This window comes from Rhododendron vialii, chromosome 9a, assembly GCF_030253575.1.
Source record: "Rhododendron vialii isolate Sample 1 chromosome 9a, ASM3025357v1".
Taxonomy (NCBI): Eukaryota; Viridiplantae; Streptophyta; class Magnoliopsida; order Ericales; family Ericaceae; genus Rhododendron; species Rhododendron vialii.
Window position 1 is genome coordinate 5,827,805 of NC_080565.1, and position 19,711 is coordinate 5,847,515.

Sequence of the window (19,711 nt, forward strand, 5' to 3'; positions counted from 1 at the left end):
GGGTTTTCGGTTGAAATTAGACACAGTTGAGGAAACTTGATGGGTAGCTTCAAACCCTCTTTACGACCTGTTTGGATGAATGATTTGTTTTGGGTGGATATAGAATGAGGGCGGATTGAGTGTAGATATGTAATGAAGGGTGATATGTTAAGAATGGTGACCCCATCTCTTAAGAATGGTGGATTTGTAATGAGGTGTTTGGATGATTTTTTGAAAAGAGGGATTTGGAGGGTTGATAAGATGTTAAAAGACTAATTTGCCCCCACTTTATTTTTTAATGCTCAAAATTGATTTATTTTATATTAATTAGAATAAATTAATATTTACCATTAATTTTGGAATAAAATACCTTCAATTTATCTTACAAATGTTTAAACAATATGTGCCACACCAAAATAATTGGACCGTCAGACCACTGAAAATTCTAGGATAGCATTTGAACCATTTAGATTACTGAAACTCCTAGGATAACATACACATGTGGTACACGAAATAATTCCTCCTTTTTTCTTCGTGTAAAAAGCTAAATTCATCCAAACCCAAATCCGCCTAGATTCATCACAGTTTAATTCATCCAAACCTTCTCTCTCTCGACCCATACGCATAACAAACGAGAAAAGGCCAAGGTAGAGAGGTCATTCAACCATCACGCGGAACCCCGCTTGAGCAACAATACCCCCCACCCCGTCGTTCACAAATCCGCCTGGAGGTGTGTATCACGCAAAATTCGAGTCTACAAAAAAAGACGGAAAGATGCTGAATAAGTCAATTTTATTAATTTGAGAAATTTAGGATTACAATCTCTGATGCAATTTTCAAAGAAAATTAATCCTCTGATTCTTCTCTTTGATTTTTGAAACGAGGGCTTAATAGCTTGATCTCGATTTGAACGGCGATATCTTCTACGGTCTTTGCGAAGATGACGGCGAATTTAACGAGCTTTGACTTGAGGGCTTGGAAGCTTCTTCTCAAGTTGAATTGTTTGATCTTCTCCAATTTAGGTGAAAAAGATGACGGATTTGTGAATACTTGAGGGCTTTGGAGCTTCTTCTAAAGTCGGTATTTGAGATCTTCTTCGATTTGGTTGAAGGAGATGCGGATTTGTGGATATTGACTTGAGGGTTTTGGAACTTCTTCTCAAATCAGTCTTTGAGATCTTCTTCAATTTGGTTGAAGGAGATGCAAATTTGCAGATGTTGACTCAAATCGGTATTTGAGATCTTCTTCAATTTGATAGAAGGAGACTGATGATTGGTGGATTTGGCTTGAACGTTCTTCAGGGCTTGGATGCTTTGAACTAAAGAGCGTCTGGCTTGATGTGGACTTGAAAGATTCTGAAGGGCCTTCGCAGCTTTGATCTTCAAAACTTCGGAAGCTTGCGTGTGATGGATGAATGCGAATTTTGAAAGGCTTGGAGGCTTTGATCTTCAGAATTCTGGAGTTTGGATTTGATGATGGAGATTTGACTTGAGCGTTCTTCAGGGCTTTGAAGCTTTGATCTGAAGAACCGTCTTGTTTGACGTGGACTTGACTTGAATGTTCTTCGGAGCTTTGAAGCTTTGAACTGAAAAACCTTCTTGTCGGATGCAGACTTGAAGACTTCTGAAGGGCTTGATGGCTTTGATCTTCAGAGCTTTGGAGCAATTGTGTGCTTCAATGTGCAGATGAAAAAAATATGAGAGGGAGCACATCTATTTATAAGAATTTGGGTGGAGACTCCAACCCTAACCTTCCATATTGATCTCTTTAATTATTTTCTTTATTGAATTTAAAAGGAATAATAATTATTTGATAATTACCTTTTCTTTCTTTTTATTTTAGAAAAGGTAATTATATATAAAGAGATTATTATTATTCATCAAGTAGCTTAATTTGGTTGGCTGGACTTGATAAAATAATAACTGTGTCATTTTGACACGTGGCACCATTTGATTGGTCCATTTACAGGTCTTTGACTTTTGACCAGGACACTTGGCATCACTTGATTGGCCCGTCCATGAAATGTTGACCTTAACTTATAGGCACTTGGCGACATGTGATTGGCCAATTTGTATGCCCTAGCAACACGTGGCGATTTGTGATAGGCTAGAATTTTTACATGTCTACAAGGTGGATTTGTAATCCCAAAGTTTGCAAATCCGGGAGCAAATTTAGCTGCACTTTTTGCTTCCCAAATACCGGATTTACGTGGGGTCGGGACTCCAAATCTGGCCGCTTACAAATCTGGCCTCCATGTCCCCCATCCAAACAGGCTGTTAGGGTTTCCTCTTTAGGGTAGCTTTAATTAAACATTCTTTCGGGTAGGGAGAGGTGGCGATCGTTGCTGATGTTGATGATGGCAGAGAATTGGGGAGAAAAAGAGAAGACTCGATGTTGATAAAGTCACATTTTTTGTCACGTGGCAATTTATTTTTCCCCTAAAATGGCCAAAAAAAAATGCCACGTCAGCATGTTCAGGTGTTCTTTTTGAAATTTTGAGCTATTACACGTCCCCACTCATAATAGGAGTGGAGCCCACACACACACTACACACCCAATATATATGAGATCCATCCCTATTATGAATGGAGTATGTAAATGGGTGTGCAATTAAAATTTTCGAATTTTCAGAGACTATTGTCTTTTCTTACACTACAATGTTCAGTAAGGGATAACAGGCTGGAGTCCAATCACAAGTCACCTCAATCACACCTCAATTTGGAGAAACCATTGTCTTTTCTTAGAGCATTTTCACTTTTTATTCAAATCTTTACTCAAATTTAAGTAAAAATCACTCAAAATCTTTCTCCACTCATTATTCAAACCTATACCAAATTTTAGACTTAAATTTGGTTAGACTCAAACCCTTATTCGTATTTTTTATGGCAAATTTTACATTTTAAAATTTATAATATTGCCATTAATGAAATTTTCACTCAAATTTGTGCATATTTATGCTTGGATTTAAGTATATCCATTGGAACACACAATACCAAAGTTTTCACTCATATTTTTACTCAAATTTGAGTTGAGTAAAAATTTAAGTAAAAGATGGAGATGCTCTTATACGTTTATCACAATTCACGGATCATGAAAGGGCTAACCCACCGGACGTAGGGACAGCAGCGTGCTGCTGTCCCAATTTTGGAGCCCACCCCGGTCTTGATCCGATGATCTGAATCGTTCACTTTGTAGAGCTTGTCGAGTAGAACAACACATGCAAAAAATCAGCTTAATTGGATATCATTAAGTACCTGATCGGAGCCCATATAACTCTCAGTCCATGGGTTAGAGTGGATTTGATCCAGTGTTTCGGATCCATTCTTTTTAAGATAAAAAAGTTCCGATCAGGTACTTAATGATATCAAATTAAGCTGATTTTTTGCATCATTGTTCTACTCGACGAACTCTACAAAGTGAACGATTAAGATCATTGGAGCGAGACCGGTGTGGATCCCAAATGGGATGTAGCAGCATGCTGCTGTCCCCTTGGGGACAGCAGCCCCCCTCCCTCCTAACCCACCAACCAATCCCACCGTCCCATTAAAAAAAGAAGAAGAAGAAGAAGAAAAGACAATGGTCTCTAGAATACAGTTTTATATTCTCGTTTGCAACTTGCAAGGATTCTAAAGGAAAAATTAAAAAAAAAAAAAAAAAAAAAAACACCTAAACTTACACCTCAATATTGTTCTACTGTATAAAACTTGCAAGTTACAAACGAGATATAAAACAGGATTCTGATTGGGTGCTGTTAAATACAACTGCAAATTTATTACATGTAGCTAATTCATAAAATGAAATTTTGAAATTCCTTTTTATAAATTAGCTACATATAGTAAATTCGCAGTTGTATTTAGCCGGACCCTTCTGATTATCTTTTCTTCATTTTTAATGGGACAATGGGATTGCTGGTTGGTGGGTTAGCTAGCCCTTTCATGATCTGTGAATTGTGATTGCTTGACTCCAGCTTAAACCTCGATCATCTATCCCACCCAAATCCAAGATCCACAGTTGGTTCCTTCCCCACAGCTGAACTCATCACAGCTGAAGTGATGAGTTAAGTCTCTCTCTCTCTCTCTCTCTCTCTCTCTCTCTCTCTCTCTCTCTCTCTCTCTCCTCGCAAAAGGAAGAATTGGATTCCTCCCCACACCCAGTAAGTTCCTTTCTCTCTCTAAAAGAATATGCCAAGATCTTCACTCTAATTTCCATGGTATAGAGTTTCCATTACTGAAAATTGTATCGAATGCTCGTTATTAGGGTTATATTTCTTGGTAAATCATAGGAGTACCATATAATCTGTGAAAATAATTTATCGTTATTTCGAAAACTGAAACCCAAGCCAACTCAGACTTAAAGTTCACCACTCCTGGGGCTTAAATGAACCAAGTTACCTGGCTTTGAGTTCATGTTTGTTCGTGAAAAACTTGTTTAACATCGATTTGTAAGTTGAAATTTGGTATGGCAGATGTTATGTATACTTGTTGTTACAATGTTACTGCTTTGTTTTCTATTTGTTACCACAGTTGGCAATAAAAATGCTTTTTGTCTCTTTTTCTCGGTTTTGGCATTTGAAAAGACTAGTTAATTTATTAGATGTGAAGAAAAGCGGAATGATATATCAATTGTGTATAAACTATAATTCTAACACGCCTTTACATAGGCTACAGGATTTGATGATTAAGAAACTAACTAATAAAGAAAATATGCATAACAAGGAAATCAGACTAATTAGAATACATAAATAACAATCTACCTAATTAAACATGAAACATAATAATAAAACCTAGAAAACTTGGTAACATAATATTCCTAATATTATTCTAACACTGTGAACAAAAAAAAAAAAAAAAACTGAAACACTACCAAACAGTTCTTAATGATGTATAGTTTCCAACTCATTTGATTGTCTCTAACTCCAACTGATTTGAAGTTCTTCTTAATAAACCTCTATTTTGTTATTCAAGTGATTCAGGGTTAAAAATATGCATCCAAGATTTTTGTGAGCCGTTGCCAAACAAAAATGTCGCCATTGTTTGAGGTATTCCCAACCGAACTTTATGTAGTCCATCTAAACGTGTAACATATCTCTTAGTATAGCTTAAGTACTACTCCAGCAAGAATTTTGGTCTCACATGTGAATTTTGGTTGTTTATTCTTGTTGATTAGTGTGAGACAAGCAAGGAACAGAATCACTAAGGATGGTTGATTCTGTTGTCTCCTTTGTAGTGGATAGACTTGGTGACATTCTCATCGAACAGGTTGTTTTTTTTCGAGGAGTGAGAGATGATGTTGAATGGTTGAGAGGCCAATTGCAATATATGTTGTGTTTCTTGAAAGATGCTGAAGAAAAGCAAGATATTGACAATCGTATGCACAAGTGGATAAAAGATATCAGAGATGTTGCATATGAGGCCGAGGATATTATGGACAACTTCATCCTTAAAGTAGAAGCAGGGACTCCAAAGAAGATGGGGTTAAAAGATTGCTTTGAGAAGTATTTTTGCATTTGCAGCAAACATGCTAGCCTCATCCAACAAGCAAATCTTTATGGTATTGGACAGGAAATAAACAAACTGAAGACCAAGCTCACTCAGATCGAACAAAGTCGAGTAACTTTCGGTATAAGAAGTATTGACGACACAAGAGAAGGGTCATACCGCATGAATAGGATAGAAAATATGCTACGAAAAGAACGCCCATATAAAGACAATGAGCATGTTGTAGGCTTCAAGGAGGATGCTAACAAATTGACATATGAACTTATGAAGAAAGTGAAAGATCGGTATATGATCTCAATCGTGGGCACCGGAGGCTTGGGTAAGACAACTATAGCTCGGAAGCTTTGCAACAATCTTAGTCGTGCACAAGAATTTGACTGCTATGGTTGGGTTTCTGTGTCCGCTGATTACGAAATCCAAGATCTTCTTCGATCAACAATAAAATCTTTCAAAAGGCCGACCACCAAAGTGGAATTAGAGTTTATAGAGAACATGAAAGAAGAAGATTTGGAGCCTCATTTGCGTGATTACTTGAAAGGACATCGATATTTGATGGTGCTTGACGATGTATGGGACGTAAATGCTTGGCCAAGCTTGATGAGAGCGTTTCCAGATGAAAATAATGGAAGCAGAGTAATCATGACAACCCGAAACAAAGTTGTTGCTCAGGCTAGCAACGAGAGAATATATGTCCATGAGCTGCCATTTTTAAACGACGAAGAAAGTTGGGAATTATTTTGTAGAAAAGCATTTCCTAACTACGACAACGAGGTTGGAGATGAAAAAAGTCATTGCCCTCCATGCTTGGAGAGTTTGGCGAGAGAGATGGTCGGAAAATGTCGCGGCTTACCCCTAGCCATAGTCGTATTGGGTGGTCTACTGCGAAGAAAAGATCCTGACGAGTGGCCAAAGTTCAAAGAGCACATGTGGCGCCATGTACGGGAAGATGACTCACATCGTGTTCCAGTTCAACATATATTAGCTTTAAGTTTCAATGATTTGCCTTATCGCTTGAAGTCATGCTTTCTTTACTTGGGTTTGTTTCCAGAAGACTTTGAAATTGATGCACAGAAACTCTGTCGATTGTGGGAAGCAGAGGGTTTCATAAAACTTGGCAAAGAATCTTTTGAGGAGGAGGAGGAGGCGGAGGAGTATTTGAGAGAGCTAATTGATAGAAGTTTGATTCAAGTAGGGAAAAGAAACTGGAAGAGAATCATAAAGTGCCGAGTGCATGATTTGCTCCGTGATTTTGCAATCGAAAAGTCAAAGGAGCTAAATTTTCTTCAAATCTATGGAGGAAGACTTGCTCCCAATAGTCGAAGACTAGCCTTTAATGGTGTACTTCAGAGGTTTGTTTCGTTGGATAGTTCAGACATGCATTTACGAACCCTCTTGTTTTTCAATTTAGAAAATGAAGATTCGAAAACAGCCGAGTTACAGTCCTTATGTAGGAAGTTGAGATTACTGAGAGTGTTAGATCTTCAGCACTTTCAACGCGATTACAACGAAGTAAGAGAGAAGCAAAGACTGCCTGATGAAATCGGGAAATTGATTCACTTGAGGTACCTGGGGTTATGTGGCACCAATATAAGTCCTCTCTCACAGTTCATAGGTAATTTGCATGCCTTGCAAACCCTGGAACTGGGTGAAAATCGGCACAATGATCCAATACAGTTACCTAATGAGATATGCGAAGCAAAGCAGCTAAGACATTTACTAGGACTTTTCAAGTGGCCGTTTCGAGTGGACAATATGAAAAATCTTCGAACTCTCCAAAAGGTTTTGATTGAGGACCAGATGGAATTTAACCCAATGGACATGATCAACCTTCGCGAGCTTCACGTATTGTTTTTCCGAAAGGATAAAAATAGTTGTACACTAGATTCTATTGGTGGATTAAGAAGCCTCCAATCATTGCAGTTAGAAGTTTCAGTAGAGGACATAAATCAGATTCCTGAAGTCCACTTGCACCCGCTCTCTCACTGCAAATCCCTCCTCCAATTGAGGTTGCGCGGCTGGCATGGAAAAAGTTCCTATCCAGATTGGAAGTTTTCAATAGATTGGAAGCTTTCAAATCTCAAGTTCCTCATCTTATTTCCAAGCTGTGTTACTGAAGATCCTATGCCAATGTTGGAGAAGATTCCAAAATTGACTGTTCTCAAGTTGGTTGGTTATCGTCAAAAGAAATTGGTTTGCACCGCTGGAGGATTCCCTCAACTCGAGATCCTACAACTTAAGAACTGTGAAGTGGATGAGTTCCAAGTGGAAGGAGGAGCAATGCCAGTGCTCAAGAGTTTGTCGTTAGAAAATGGTGGTGTTTCGTTGCCAGATAGACTACGCTCCATCCCTGCCCCAGACCCCCCTTTGGATCCGTATCTGTGGCTGTTTTGAGTTGAGGCGGCAGGTGTAAGAGGTGGGATATTGCAGCTTTGGGTATTTTGACTTTTTCATTTCACGAATAATATTGTCTGTTCAAACAAGTGTGCTTATTTCGCCTTTTTTTTTCATTGAATAAGCTGATGAAGCTTTTTATTCTATGTATGTGTGAGTTCAGGAGCAGTAAAATGTGTGCACGTTCTTGGTCACCAAAGAATCATTTATGTTTTCCTTTTCATTTTCGTTGGTACTCTATGTTTTGACAATGCACTTTTTGGACCTTATAAGTACCACCTAGATGGTTTGATTATGTTTCAAAATGTTTTGGGTCTAAGGTTTTCATAAGAAAAGTGAATTGTGGTAAGATTAGATGAGATAAGATTAGAAATGAAACGGTTCATGAGATGATAAGTGTAGCACCTATAGAGAAGAAGTTGAGAGAAAATAGGCTAAGATGGTTTGGGCATGTCTACTTGTAGACCTGGAGATACAGTAATTAAGAGAGCGGATAGAAAAGCTTTGGGTAGCAACGCTACAGGGAGGAGAAGACATAAATTCACATTAGATGTTGTTGTGCGCAGAAATATGAATCTAATGGGTTTGAGTGAATAAGTGGCCATTGACAGAGCTCAATGAAGAAAAATAATTCATGTAGTTGATCCCAATTGAGATGGGATATAAGGCTCGGTTTAGTTTGGTTTATAAAATCAAGCTCATCTACTATATATATATATATATATATATATATATATATATATATATATATATATATATATATATATATATATATATATATATATTGATGTACTTTTAAGAAATATTAGATTATGTGGTTTCCCCTGCTTTTTTAATCAGAAGAAAATGGTTCACATTCAATCAAGCCCAACGGCACATACAAATGATTCCATCCAAAACACAATGATAAGAGTGTCTCTAATGGCAAAACCAAAACTAAAAAATTTCTAAAGTCAACAATGTTGGTCCAAAATATATCTCACAATGGTATAGAAGCAATTTGGATTTATGCATGGGAGATTGACCGTCTCCTCACCAATTCCAAATTAAGGCGGAGGTGGTAGAAGGTAGTGAAAGACGCTGGTGCGGCGAGGTGATGGCGATGGGAGGTCGAAGGAAAGCGGGAATGCAATGGAGGCAACGAAGAGAGGGTGAGTTAAAGTTGCGGCGGCGAGGGGTGGAGGATTTCAGTTTTATGCATGCTAAGACGAAGAGAAATTACTTATGAAAAAGGAAGATAAATATCTAATATTTTTATGCATTGAAAGAATAATAACACTAATTATCTACAAATGTACCATTGTCGTACCCGTAACCTTTTTATTTAAGGATTTTTAGTATCCCCATATTCATATCATATCACACTCACATTCCACATTTATATCCATATCCGTGCTTTATAGACTAGAACATCATATTGACATCATAAAAAATCGGATAATTGGAAGGTATTTAACATGCCAGCAGACAGCAATTATTTGCACATTAGCTTTGCAATCAACAACAGAACATTACCCAGAGACACGTACAGAAACCTGGACTTGTATGATACTAATGATTGTGTTATGCATCAAAAGCACGTAATTATACAAGACAATATCAACCTTATGAAACACTTATTTATTACAAGAGAACTCTGCTAGAACAAAGCTGAAGAACATACATCTTAAAAGTACAACTGACCTATCAGAATGATTATATATCTGCAAAAGCTCTTCATCGGAGGACCTTGACCCCCTCACCACATTAATTGCTCCAGTGGCCATAATACCTAAAGCCAAAAATGATATAACAATCTGAAACAATACCAAAATGCACGGATGTAAATTTTTTTAATGTACTGTTGCATGTTCATGTAAATTTACACGTCCAAGAAGATTATGTTCACATGATTTCCAATAGACACAGTGTATGTTCAGAAAGGACTTACAAATAAACCAGAAAATTGAGTCATATATGCCAATGGATCCTAGCAGAAGAAAGAAGGGTAAAACCCCAAACTCGATACCCATGGGCCCTTTCGGGTCGTGGATAGTCAACATCCTTGCACAAGATTTGTTCAAGCGAGCTTCGCACTTCCACACCCATTGCAATAAATTTAGCTTGTATATAGTCGTGATTTTTAGAGGTAGTAGAGATTTCTGAACACCATTCCTGGAATTTCTGGAGCCGCTAGTGATCATTTCCCCATGTGTGCTACAGGCGTGTAAGAAACCTTCTAGAATCCTAAATCCTAACTCCTAAGAACCCTTGGTTGGGCGAAGAGAGTGCCTAATGCCTTCCCTTCGTATTGTTAGGCACCCCTCTTCACCCAACCAAGGGTTGTCCACTAAGAAAGGCGTGTAATGGATCATAAAATAAAGTACTTGTGTTTACAATTTTTTGAATTTTTTCAAACAAACCTAAATTATTTAATCTTGTGTAAAGATACTTGAAATTTATGTATGGAATTCTACACATCTCTATGTAGTGGGCTAACTTTTTGGGATGGAGGAAGTGGGATATTACAATTGCCCTTTGACGAGTTTTCATATTTTAAAACCATTGCATAAAGCCTCATTATCAACAATGTCAAAAAAATCACTCTCAATATAAGTAACCAAGCATTCATTCATCCACTAATCTACCATTCAATTGCGCAGATTGCTCTTTTTTTTTAATTGGCGCACAGCTTGCTCTTTATTACATTAATTAGTTTCATTTGCGGGCTGACTTTTCTACCTCTTTTTGTCTTCCTCTCAATCCACAATTTATTTTTTTTTATTTTTGTTCTATCTCTTTTTGTTTTCCTCCCAACCCACAATATTACAAAATAAAATAATCCTAAATTATTTTGATGGAAATTTTTTACTTAACAAACACAATAGTGGAGTAATGTAGATATACTAGGGATTGTGCCCGTGCCTGAAGGCACAGCACGGCGTAACGCAATATAAATCTTGATGAACTACACATCACTCCTATAAACCTCAAGTAGATTTGATATACTATTCATGAAACAAATATAATTGGAGCAACTAACGAAAAAAATATGAACATGTAAGCCAACAACTTTCTAATAGATTTCATTCATTGGCAAAGACAACAAACCATCAAAGACTTATTAATAGTTGTCAACTAAACAAAAGAGAATAGGAAATGTCATTTGATTAACATAACTTGCTCATATCTAAATTAAGAATTCTCGCTCTCTCGACCATAACCTTTTCCAAACAAATAAGCAAGATAGCAAAGAGTTGAAATAGTGAGATAGATTGACTACGGCTCTAATTTGTGCTCCAAATTGCTCACACCTAGAGGGGGGAAAAAAAAAAAAAAACCAAAAACCAAATCAGAACTTTGTTCAAAGACAGGTAAGGAGTACAAATCTAACTATACGAACAAAGTATACTTCATCTAGAATCAACAGAATGTCAACAAACGAATTACAAATCTGGATCACAACATCAAAAGGAGTACCTAATTTGGCATTTGATCATGCGTAGTATCGTATCGTGTATCTTGTAGAGGAACTTACACATCTAAAGAAGCTCATGAGTCATAAGACTTGAATGCTTATCTTTTTGTGACTGATTTAGCAGAACAAACAAATTGATATTTAAAGGCTTCTTACCATGAACCAAAACTTAGCCTCCCTGTTTGTACTGGTAGATGGGTAGGACAACTTGCTAGCGGCACAACCACAACTTAGCCTCTCTGTTTGTACCGGTCGATGGGCATTTCAACAAAAACTGCAAAGAAAGCAAACAACTTACAACAAAACCATAAAAAAATACTATTTTTTTCCATTAGAAAGTCTGCAATTAGATAGGAGCAAGTCTTGTGTATGTATAGGTCTCACCTATGCGAGAGGAGCGTTGCAAATAATCATTAGATGGCATCATTCACGTTAAACCAAAAGTTACTAAGAAGTGCTCATATCAGCGAACCCCCGTATACCCCATCATCAAGAATATCTCTAACAGTAAAGGGTTCAAGCCATTTCCCAGCAAGCTGTTCATTTGCATTGCATCCCCCATGTGAGAGGAGCGTTGCCAATAACCATTAGATGGCATCATTCACGTTGAACCAAAAGTTCCTAAAGAGTGCTCATATCAGCGAACCCCCATATACCCCATCATCAAGAATATCTCTAACAGTAAAGGGTTCAAGCCATTTCCCAGCAAGCTGTTCCTTTGCCTTGCATCATCATTGATATGAACTTTCCTACATCAAATGGACATGTCACTAAACCTATTTGTTCAATGGCTTCCAATGCCTTAATTTGTTCAATACCACCACCATTCTTGACCCCCTTTAAATTTCCATGTGTCAATGGGAATAGAGTACCTCCATCAAGGAGACACCCTTTTGCAAATGGCAGTTATTTAGCAAAGAAGCATGTGACTGATATCAAACTAATTCATAATCCTTTCTGTTTAAATAAAAAATTCAATTCAGATTGAGCAAATAGAAAGCTACATCACCACAGTCCTCTTAGGGATAATCCCACAGATACTCTCTAACAAACCTTTGGACCAAAAATATGGATTCAGTCATTCAGTTTTTTTTCAGTGCAACAGTAAGAAACATACCTATTGTTTGGTGGAACGGAGAGTCTCACATGGCATTATGGGGCTGGGAGAGAGATTTGAGATTCGACTCTCTTACAATTTTCAAAGTCTTACTGCAGCAAAATGAATTCACACTTAGAAGACTCATAAATGAGCTGAATGGAACAAACTTATTGGGGCCATAAGAGCAATATATTGAATACATACCAGTTTGACCAGATTAGTCTCACGTAAGCCATGCATTTGCAACTTAGATCGAATCCAATAAATAAGCACACAATTTATGGCTGCTATAGTGTACAGGTGGCATGAAACACATAAAATAATCAAATAAGTGAAACAATCAACAACTACTACTTGAGGGGAGCCAATGCAAAACCCCTAATTGCAAAACCCCTAATTAATTGATACTTTCATAAGAATCAAAGGCACTTCAACATAGCAAACACAATAGTCAACTCTGTTACTTTGTTCATAGTGAATAATCGCATAAAACTCAGCACCAACTGATGTAACGTGGATTACCGATAGTTATCTTGAAGCTTTTTTTAAGAATCAAACAATTCAGCACTAACTGATTACCTGCGAATGCCGAATGGTAAGAATCCAAAGTAAGCTCTTCACAGATTTTTTCCAAAGCATGAAGTTACCCCAAAGGTAACCATGATAGCTCTCCACAGATTTTAATATAACTTTTGCTTTCTCTCCAAGCCAGCTCTTAGGTACATAAAAGCTAAACCCACCCCGACAAAGATATCTTTCTGCTAGTATGTGAGAGAGAAAGAGAAGCACCACACTCCTTTGTATCATGTGTTTTAAAAAGGACTTACCCAAGCTTTCCCATTCCAAGCCCCAAGCTTCTCAGGTTATTCACAACCATTTCTAAAAAATAAACATGAAAAAAGTAATCAATCTAAAGAATCTGTATAGGTAAAAAAAATATTGTTATGATTGCATAAAAGGAATTGAACATTGAAAAGGAATTTTGAATTGGTTTTTTTTTTTGAAATTCACACTATCTAGATTTCGGTGAGGATTTTGAATTGGTTTTTCATGCACAGGATATAAAGCTTTTTGCGCACCGGTTGTATAGCCCCGGTGCTATCTTTACAGCATTGTAGAAGTACTTATCCTACTCAAACCGGTGCCAAGATCACTACTATTGCTGCACCAACTTCTATAAATATAAACATGGACAGTGCAAAGAGTATTAAGTTCATTGAAAAAATATATAGCTCCAAAAGTGCTTAGGAAACAAATTTGACGTTTGTACAAAGAGCGCGAAAAGAAAAAGCAAAAAGAGAAAAGGCAAATAAACCAAACGAAGTATGGATCATCACACAATCACTCCAAAATAATGAACCCATCTTTCCGGCTAAGGAATGGGAAATCTTTCTTTTGTTCCATGAATACCATTTTCATTCCATCTTTAAGTTAATCCAGGAAAAGCCATCTTTTTCTTTTTCTCTCGAATTGCATCTACTTATAAACCAAACAAAGTACGGATCAACATCCAATTGAAATTCCTTCCAGTAATGAGAGGAAACAAACGAAAATAGTAATCAGAGGATCAGTGTTCTCACCCTTCCATAGGTGTTGATATCACCTTCTGGCTTCTGCAATCACTGGAACTTTTCTTCTGACTCCTATACGTAATGCAATGAAGGTTAGTAAAGTAGAAAACATCGGGTAAAAAATGACATGGAAACTTGAAGTTTTTTGACATGGGAAATCAATTCTCGCCTCATTTCCAGGATTCTTATCCGGATGTAATTGCAATGCCAACTTATGATATGCTTTCTTTATCTCTTGTTGAGATGCTGTCTTTCCATGCCAAGAACCTGCAAGGAATTTGATTACATTTTTGTAGTTACTGGATTTGAGTCAAATTTGACAAATGCAGAGAGCAATTGATACCAAAAGAAAACAGGCCAGGAACTATAACCATGCAATAACACTCCATTAACGACCTCTAATCAATCAACGACAAAACTCAGTAAACACTATTTGGCAACTACTATTGACAGAAACGGAAATCCTAATTGAGAACCAAAAGCTGCCATAAACATGAAAACACAATGGACCAAAAATACAAACCATAACTAAACGAAAATAACAATCACCTAAGGGCATTCTGTCAAACACCTAGTAGGCGTTCTCTTAAAATTGTTTTGCCATTCTGTCAAACACCTCAGTGTAAGAAAGAAGACATTTGCACCACACAATAAACAGAATAAATTGACGGTAAGCTTAAAAAGAAAACGATGGTTCAACATGGATTGATCAGTGGTCAAAAACCGATTGACTTGCATTTCATGACATCTTCCTGTATTGACCCGCCTAAGCAAACCCAATATGCTCTTCCAAACGGTTATCTCAGACCTCAAAGCCCAAGAAATGAAACGCAACAGTACAATAGAAACAAAAAAAAGAAACTAATGGATTCCGTTCGGGTGACAGCGTGGCGGAGGGTTACCGGGGTTGGGTTGGCGGCGGCGTGGTCGGAGTAGTTGGCGATGAGCCTGGCACAACGGAAATGAGAGAGAGAGAGAGAGAGAGAGAGTCACCGGGTTGAGACGTTTGTGTGTGTTTGAAATTTGAAATCGTCTGAGTGAGAAAGAGAGAGTTAGGACGTTTAGAGTGAGAGAAGAGGTTGAGCCACGGATTGACCAAATGAGTCATTTAACTTTGGTGTATTTACTGAATTGCCATCCAAAAGTTAGTTTGTGAGAGAGATAGATTTAGGCCGTTGGATATTTCGGAATGGAGGATTGAGATTTGTTTGGAAAAGAATATTATATTGGAAACAAACCCTCCCTTGTTATAAGGATTCTTACATTTGATTAAAAAAAGTCATAGTTAAAATAAAATTAAGTGAGCTAACATAGTTTCCGTTTGAAAACTAATATTAGCACTCCAAAAAATAAAGGAAAATGGCTTTGGAATTACATTAATATTGGAGTGCCTCCATCAATTTTTGAAGTACCAATATCAGTTTTCTTTTTGTTTTTACCTTCAAACTATCATTTCACAAGAGAGATTAAATAGATTGGTTATGATCTCAATTGAAAACGATGCGTCATTAAGAGCATTTAGGGACTATTTTGTAACTTTTTACACTTTTCAAGACAGGCCATTCTTGTCACATATATCAACTAAAAAGTACAAAAAGCCAAATAACCAAAACTTAGTGGAATGGACCCTGAGTTCATGGATAAGTAAAATATGATGACTTAATTGAGAAATTTTCTTTAAAAAATGCAAAGGGAAGTTATTTTTTTTTATCGGATCATGCTAATTATAAAGCACTATAACCGAAGTTACATTTTGATGTTGATTTTTACGATATTATTCAAGCTAAAGGAACAACATGTAACTTTAATGTTGTTTTTTTTTTTTTTTTCCCTACTTATATGTTTTTTTCTTTTTAATTTTGTATGACTTAATAGTAAAAGGACAACAAAGCATGAGGCTGGACTTGGGTAACTTAAATGTCGGGGCCGACACTGTACAAGACAGCAAACACTATCTATGTGTGATAATACCATGTTTGATTCCATAAACTCAATGTCAGTTCAAACAAGAATGTAAGTCGAATCATCTGTCAAACAACCGATAATGAAGTAGGTTTGAATGTTCCAACATGGAGCTTATCAATGACTTCATAACCAAAATGGTGCCTATTATTTTGCTATTCTTTCCATTCGACCTAAACCAATATTATTTGGGCTAAAAAAGGACAACTCAGTAAATAAAAAAATAGTACATTTGTTATTTAAAAAGGCCATCATATACCTATAGAAAGAGACCAAGTCACATCTCAATCAACGTAATTTGAGCTAAAATATGGCAAGTCAGTAATTCATAAAGAGTACATTAAAAAAAAAAAAAAAACCATTACATTTATTGAAAGAGACCAACTCATTGATATTTAAAAACAAACATGACTCGCCCCTTCTATAGACTCTATAATAACAATAAAAAGTAAAGATACCCATTAACCTACAACACTTGTCTATCAAAGTTAATCAAAATTCTAACAGGACAGGAGTGGCAAGTGACATATTTATATGGACTAACTACATGTTCTGTAAAAACCAAGTCAAGTAATGAAACAGATCAAACAGTCAACCAACAATGAAACCACAAACTCTTAAGAACCAAAAATGTAGGACACCATCTCTATATTAGTTCCGAGTGTTTTAGGTAAAATCACACACATGCCCATTCAATGTGAGCCAAATTTTGTGTCAAACAAACCAAAATCTCACGAGTCTTATCTTGAGGGGCCGTTCCAGTTAATTCTATGTAAACCTTCTTTTCAAAAATAAAATAATTTCAAGATCAAAAATCATATATTTATGCAAATAATTTTTCTACCAATATGAATCTTGTTTAATAGATCTCATTGAGATCTTTTAAACGCTACCAAAAAAATTTAAAAAATTATTTTTTATTTTTATTATATTTAAATTTTAAATTATATTCTTTTTGAAAAAAATGATTTTTGGAGAAAGCGGAATGAGGAAAATGAATTTTTAGAAAAGGAAGGCAATTTTAAACTCAAAAATTACGTGTTTACGCAAATAATTTTTCTACCAATATGGATCTTATTTGATAGATTTCATTGAAATCTTTTAAACGGTGCAAAAAAAATTAAAAATTATTTTTTATTTTCATTATATTTGAGCTTGAAATTACATTCTTTTTGAAAAGGAAGGTTTAAAAAGAAAAGCGGAACGGCATCTGTTCCGGTATCTTAGAAAAGGAATTTTTTGAAAATGAAGGTAATTTCAAACTCAAAAATTACGTGTTTAAACAAATAATTTTTCTACCAATATGGATTTTATTTGATAAATTTTATTGAGATTTTTTAAACGGTGCAAAAAAAATTAAAAATTTATTTTTTATTTTCATTATATTTAAATTTAAAATTACTTTATTTTTAAAAAGAAAATTTTTTTAAAAAAACGGAACGGCACTTTAGCATCATCCTCGCACTCAGCACCTTAAGGCTCCGTTCCTAAAATGAAAATAAGTATTTATTTTTTAAGAAGGCAATTTCAAGCTCAAAAATTATGTGTTTACATAAATGATTTTCCTATCAATATGGATCTTGTTTGATAGATCTCATTGAGATCTTTAGTACGGTGCAAAAAAAATTAAAAAATTAATTTTCATTTACATTATTTTTGAATTTGAAAATATAAAATAAGTACTTATTTTTAAAAAAAGTGTTCTGGAACGGAGCCTAAGCATCATCCTCTATCACATCAACTTTTCACCAGCGGCACTAACACTGCACAGTCAATTCAAGGAGTAAGGTACTCTAGACCGGGGATTCCTACAGGGCGTCATCTAGGACAAATTTCAGTTGTCCATGAGTATTTTCAATAGTTCAAATCAAATGAAACTTTTTCGAGAAAGAGTTTAATTTTTTTTTGAAAAAATTTCATTTAAATTCAGACCATTATAAATACTCACGAATGGTTATGATGTGCCCTACACGCCCTGTAGTGCATCATGCACTACAGGATTTCCGAACCCACTTTAGTTCTCCCCTAACCATTGGTCCATACACCACGATTCCTTTTTTAAAGACAAAAAAGTTTTCATTAATCATAAAGATGTAAAGATGAAAACAGTACAATAGAAAAAGAAAATACATTAAAAGAGATACAAAGAATGCAATATTCTCCTAGTGTTGTTACTCGCATCGCTTTACCTACCCTTCAATCTTTCAATTTTTAATTTAAAATAGTTGACTAGAAGCCAACTAGACCCCCATACTGCTTGAACCCCACAAAATTAAACCCAGCACTTATAACACCCGAGTTTAAATTTTTTCCACCTAAGGTGTAAAATTTGGGTTTTCCATTACTGCCCGTTATGGGCCCCACCGTGCATGTTTTGTTCTAATCTAAAACGTTTATCTTGTAAGACTCGCAAAGTAATGTATTCACGTCAGAATCAGCTTAATCGGATATCAGTAGGTATATCAAATTTTGATTCATAAAATGGAAGATCATAGATAGTTTAACTTCAAAATTGATCTATCACCGCCTATTCTTTAAAATAAAATTTAGATTTTGGTATATCTATTGATATCGAATCAAGTCGTTTTTTTACATAAATATACTAATCCATGAACCTTACTTAATGAACCGTTCAAATTTAAAAAAAAAAAAAATTAAAATGGGATCCACAAGCGATGGTGAAAACTGTGGCGTTTCCAACTAGGGCTGCAAACGATCCGAGCCGCTCGCGAGCGGCTCGGAGCTCGGCTCGATAACGGCTCGGTTCGGCTCGGTTCAAGACAAAAACGAGCCGAGCTCGAGCTCGAGTCCTGGGCTCGTTTCATAAACGAGCCGAGCTCGAGCTAGTCGAAACTCGGCTCGAATTGGCTCGCAAGCTCGATTATATAATATATTTATATATATTTTTATATATATTTTTTTTTACATATTTATATTTATTTATATATATATTTATATATATTTGTTTCATAAACGAGCCGAACGAGCCGAGCTCGAGCTCCGTAAATACATATCGAGCCGAGCTCGAGCTCGAGTCCTGCAGCTCGTCACGAGCTCGAGCCGAGCTCGAGCCAACTAAATTTTTGCCGAGCCGAGCTCGAACACTCTAAAACTCGGCTCGGCTTGGCTCGTTTGCAGCCCTATTTCCAACCCCGCGGAAAGTCATAACACCCAATATAACTTATCATTGAGCTCCCACAAAAGCCCGTGCAAAGACAACGATACAAAGACAAGGATCCAGAGAGAGGTTATTTCTTTGCATCTCTCTCTCACACTGACACACACACATAAAAAGAAAACCATCTCTCTGTCAAGATCGACTCCAGATTGTGTTCCGTTTGTTCTTAACGTTACAGTTTTTTTTCCCAGGTTCTTCTTTCTCTCTTCCTACCCAATATCTCCCCGAAAAACTCTCCGTGTCAGTGATGGAAATCTTTCGGAAATGAAGATACGTAAGTCTAATAATTTTTGTTAAAAATGGTCCCTTTAATTTGTCGATGATGTGTTTGAATTGTGATTCTGTAAGGTTCTTGCCATGAATTTGTTTGCCATAATTAAAGTATAGAAAGAGCTTTTTAAATTTTTTGAAAATTGAAATTCTTTTTTTTTTTAACAGCAAAATTTTTTTTATTAATCTTTGAAAACGAATTAGTAAGATTAAAGGGATCCAAACAAAGGCATCAGATCAGAAAATTGAAATTCTTGTGGAGCTTTCTCACCGAATTATGTTTCTGCTAATTAGTTTCATATATGG

The 19,711-nt window shown here is 36.2% G+C and overlaps 2 protein-coding genes and 1 long non-coding RNA gene across 3 annotated transcripts in view; 2 read left to right on the top strand and 1 right to left on the bottom strand.

Annotated features, from left to right (window-relative positions):
• Positions 1-4,013: 4,013 nt before the first annotated feature.
• Positions 4,014-19,711, top strand: part of LOC131300915 (chitinase-like protein 1) — an 82,644-nt gene continuing 66,946 nt past the window's right edge. Inside the window, exon 1 of the mRNA XM_058326945.1 lies at positions 4,014-4,132. The gene's annotated coding sequence lies outside the window, so the exon portion shown is untranslated. The remainder of the gene's footprint in view (positions 4,133-19,711) is intronic.
• Positions 4,171-8,067, top strand: LOC131300912 (disease resistance protein RPP13-like). Its single transcript, XM_058326935.1, has 2 exons — positions 4,171-5,017; positions 5,146-8,067. The coding sequence occupies exon 2, from the start codon at positions 5,178-5,180 to the stop codon at positions 7,866-7,868; it is 2,691 nt and encodes an 896-aa protein (XP_058182918.1). The 5' UTR covers positions 4,171-5,017; positions 5,146-5,177; the 3' UTR covers positions 7,869-8,067.
• On the bottom strand, positions 10,967-12,620 carry LOC131300919 (uncharacterized). The gene is made up of 3 exons (XR_009191108.1): positions 12,443-12,620; positions 11,482-11,599; positions 10,967-11,161 (listed from the first exon to the last, which is right to left on the bottom strand). It is a non-coding gene; the product is annotated as an uncharacterized LOC131300919 (long non-coding RNA).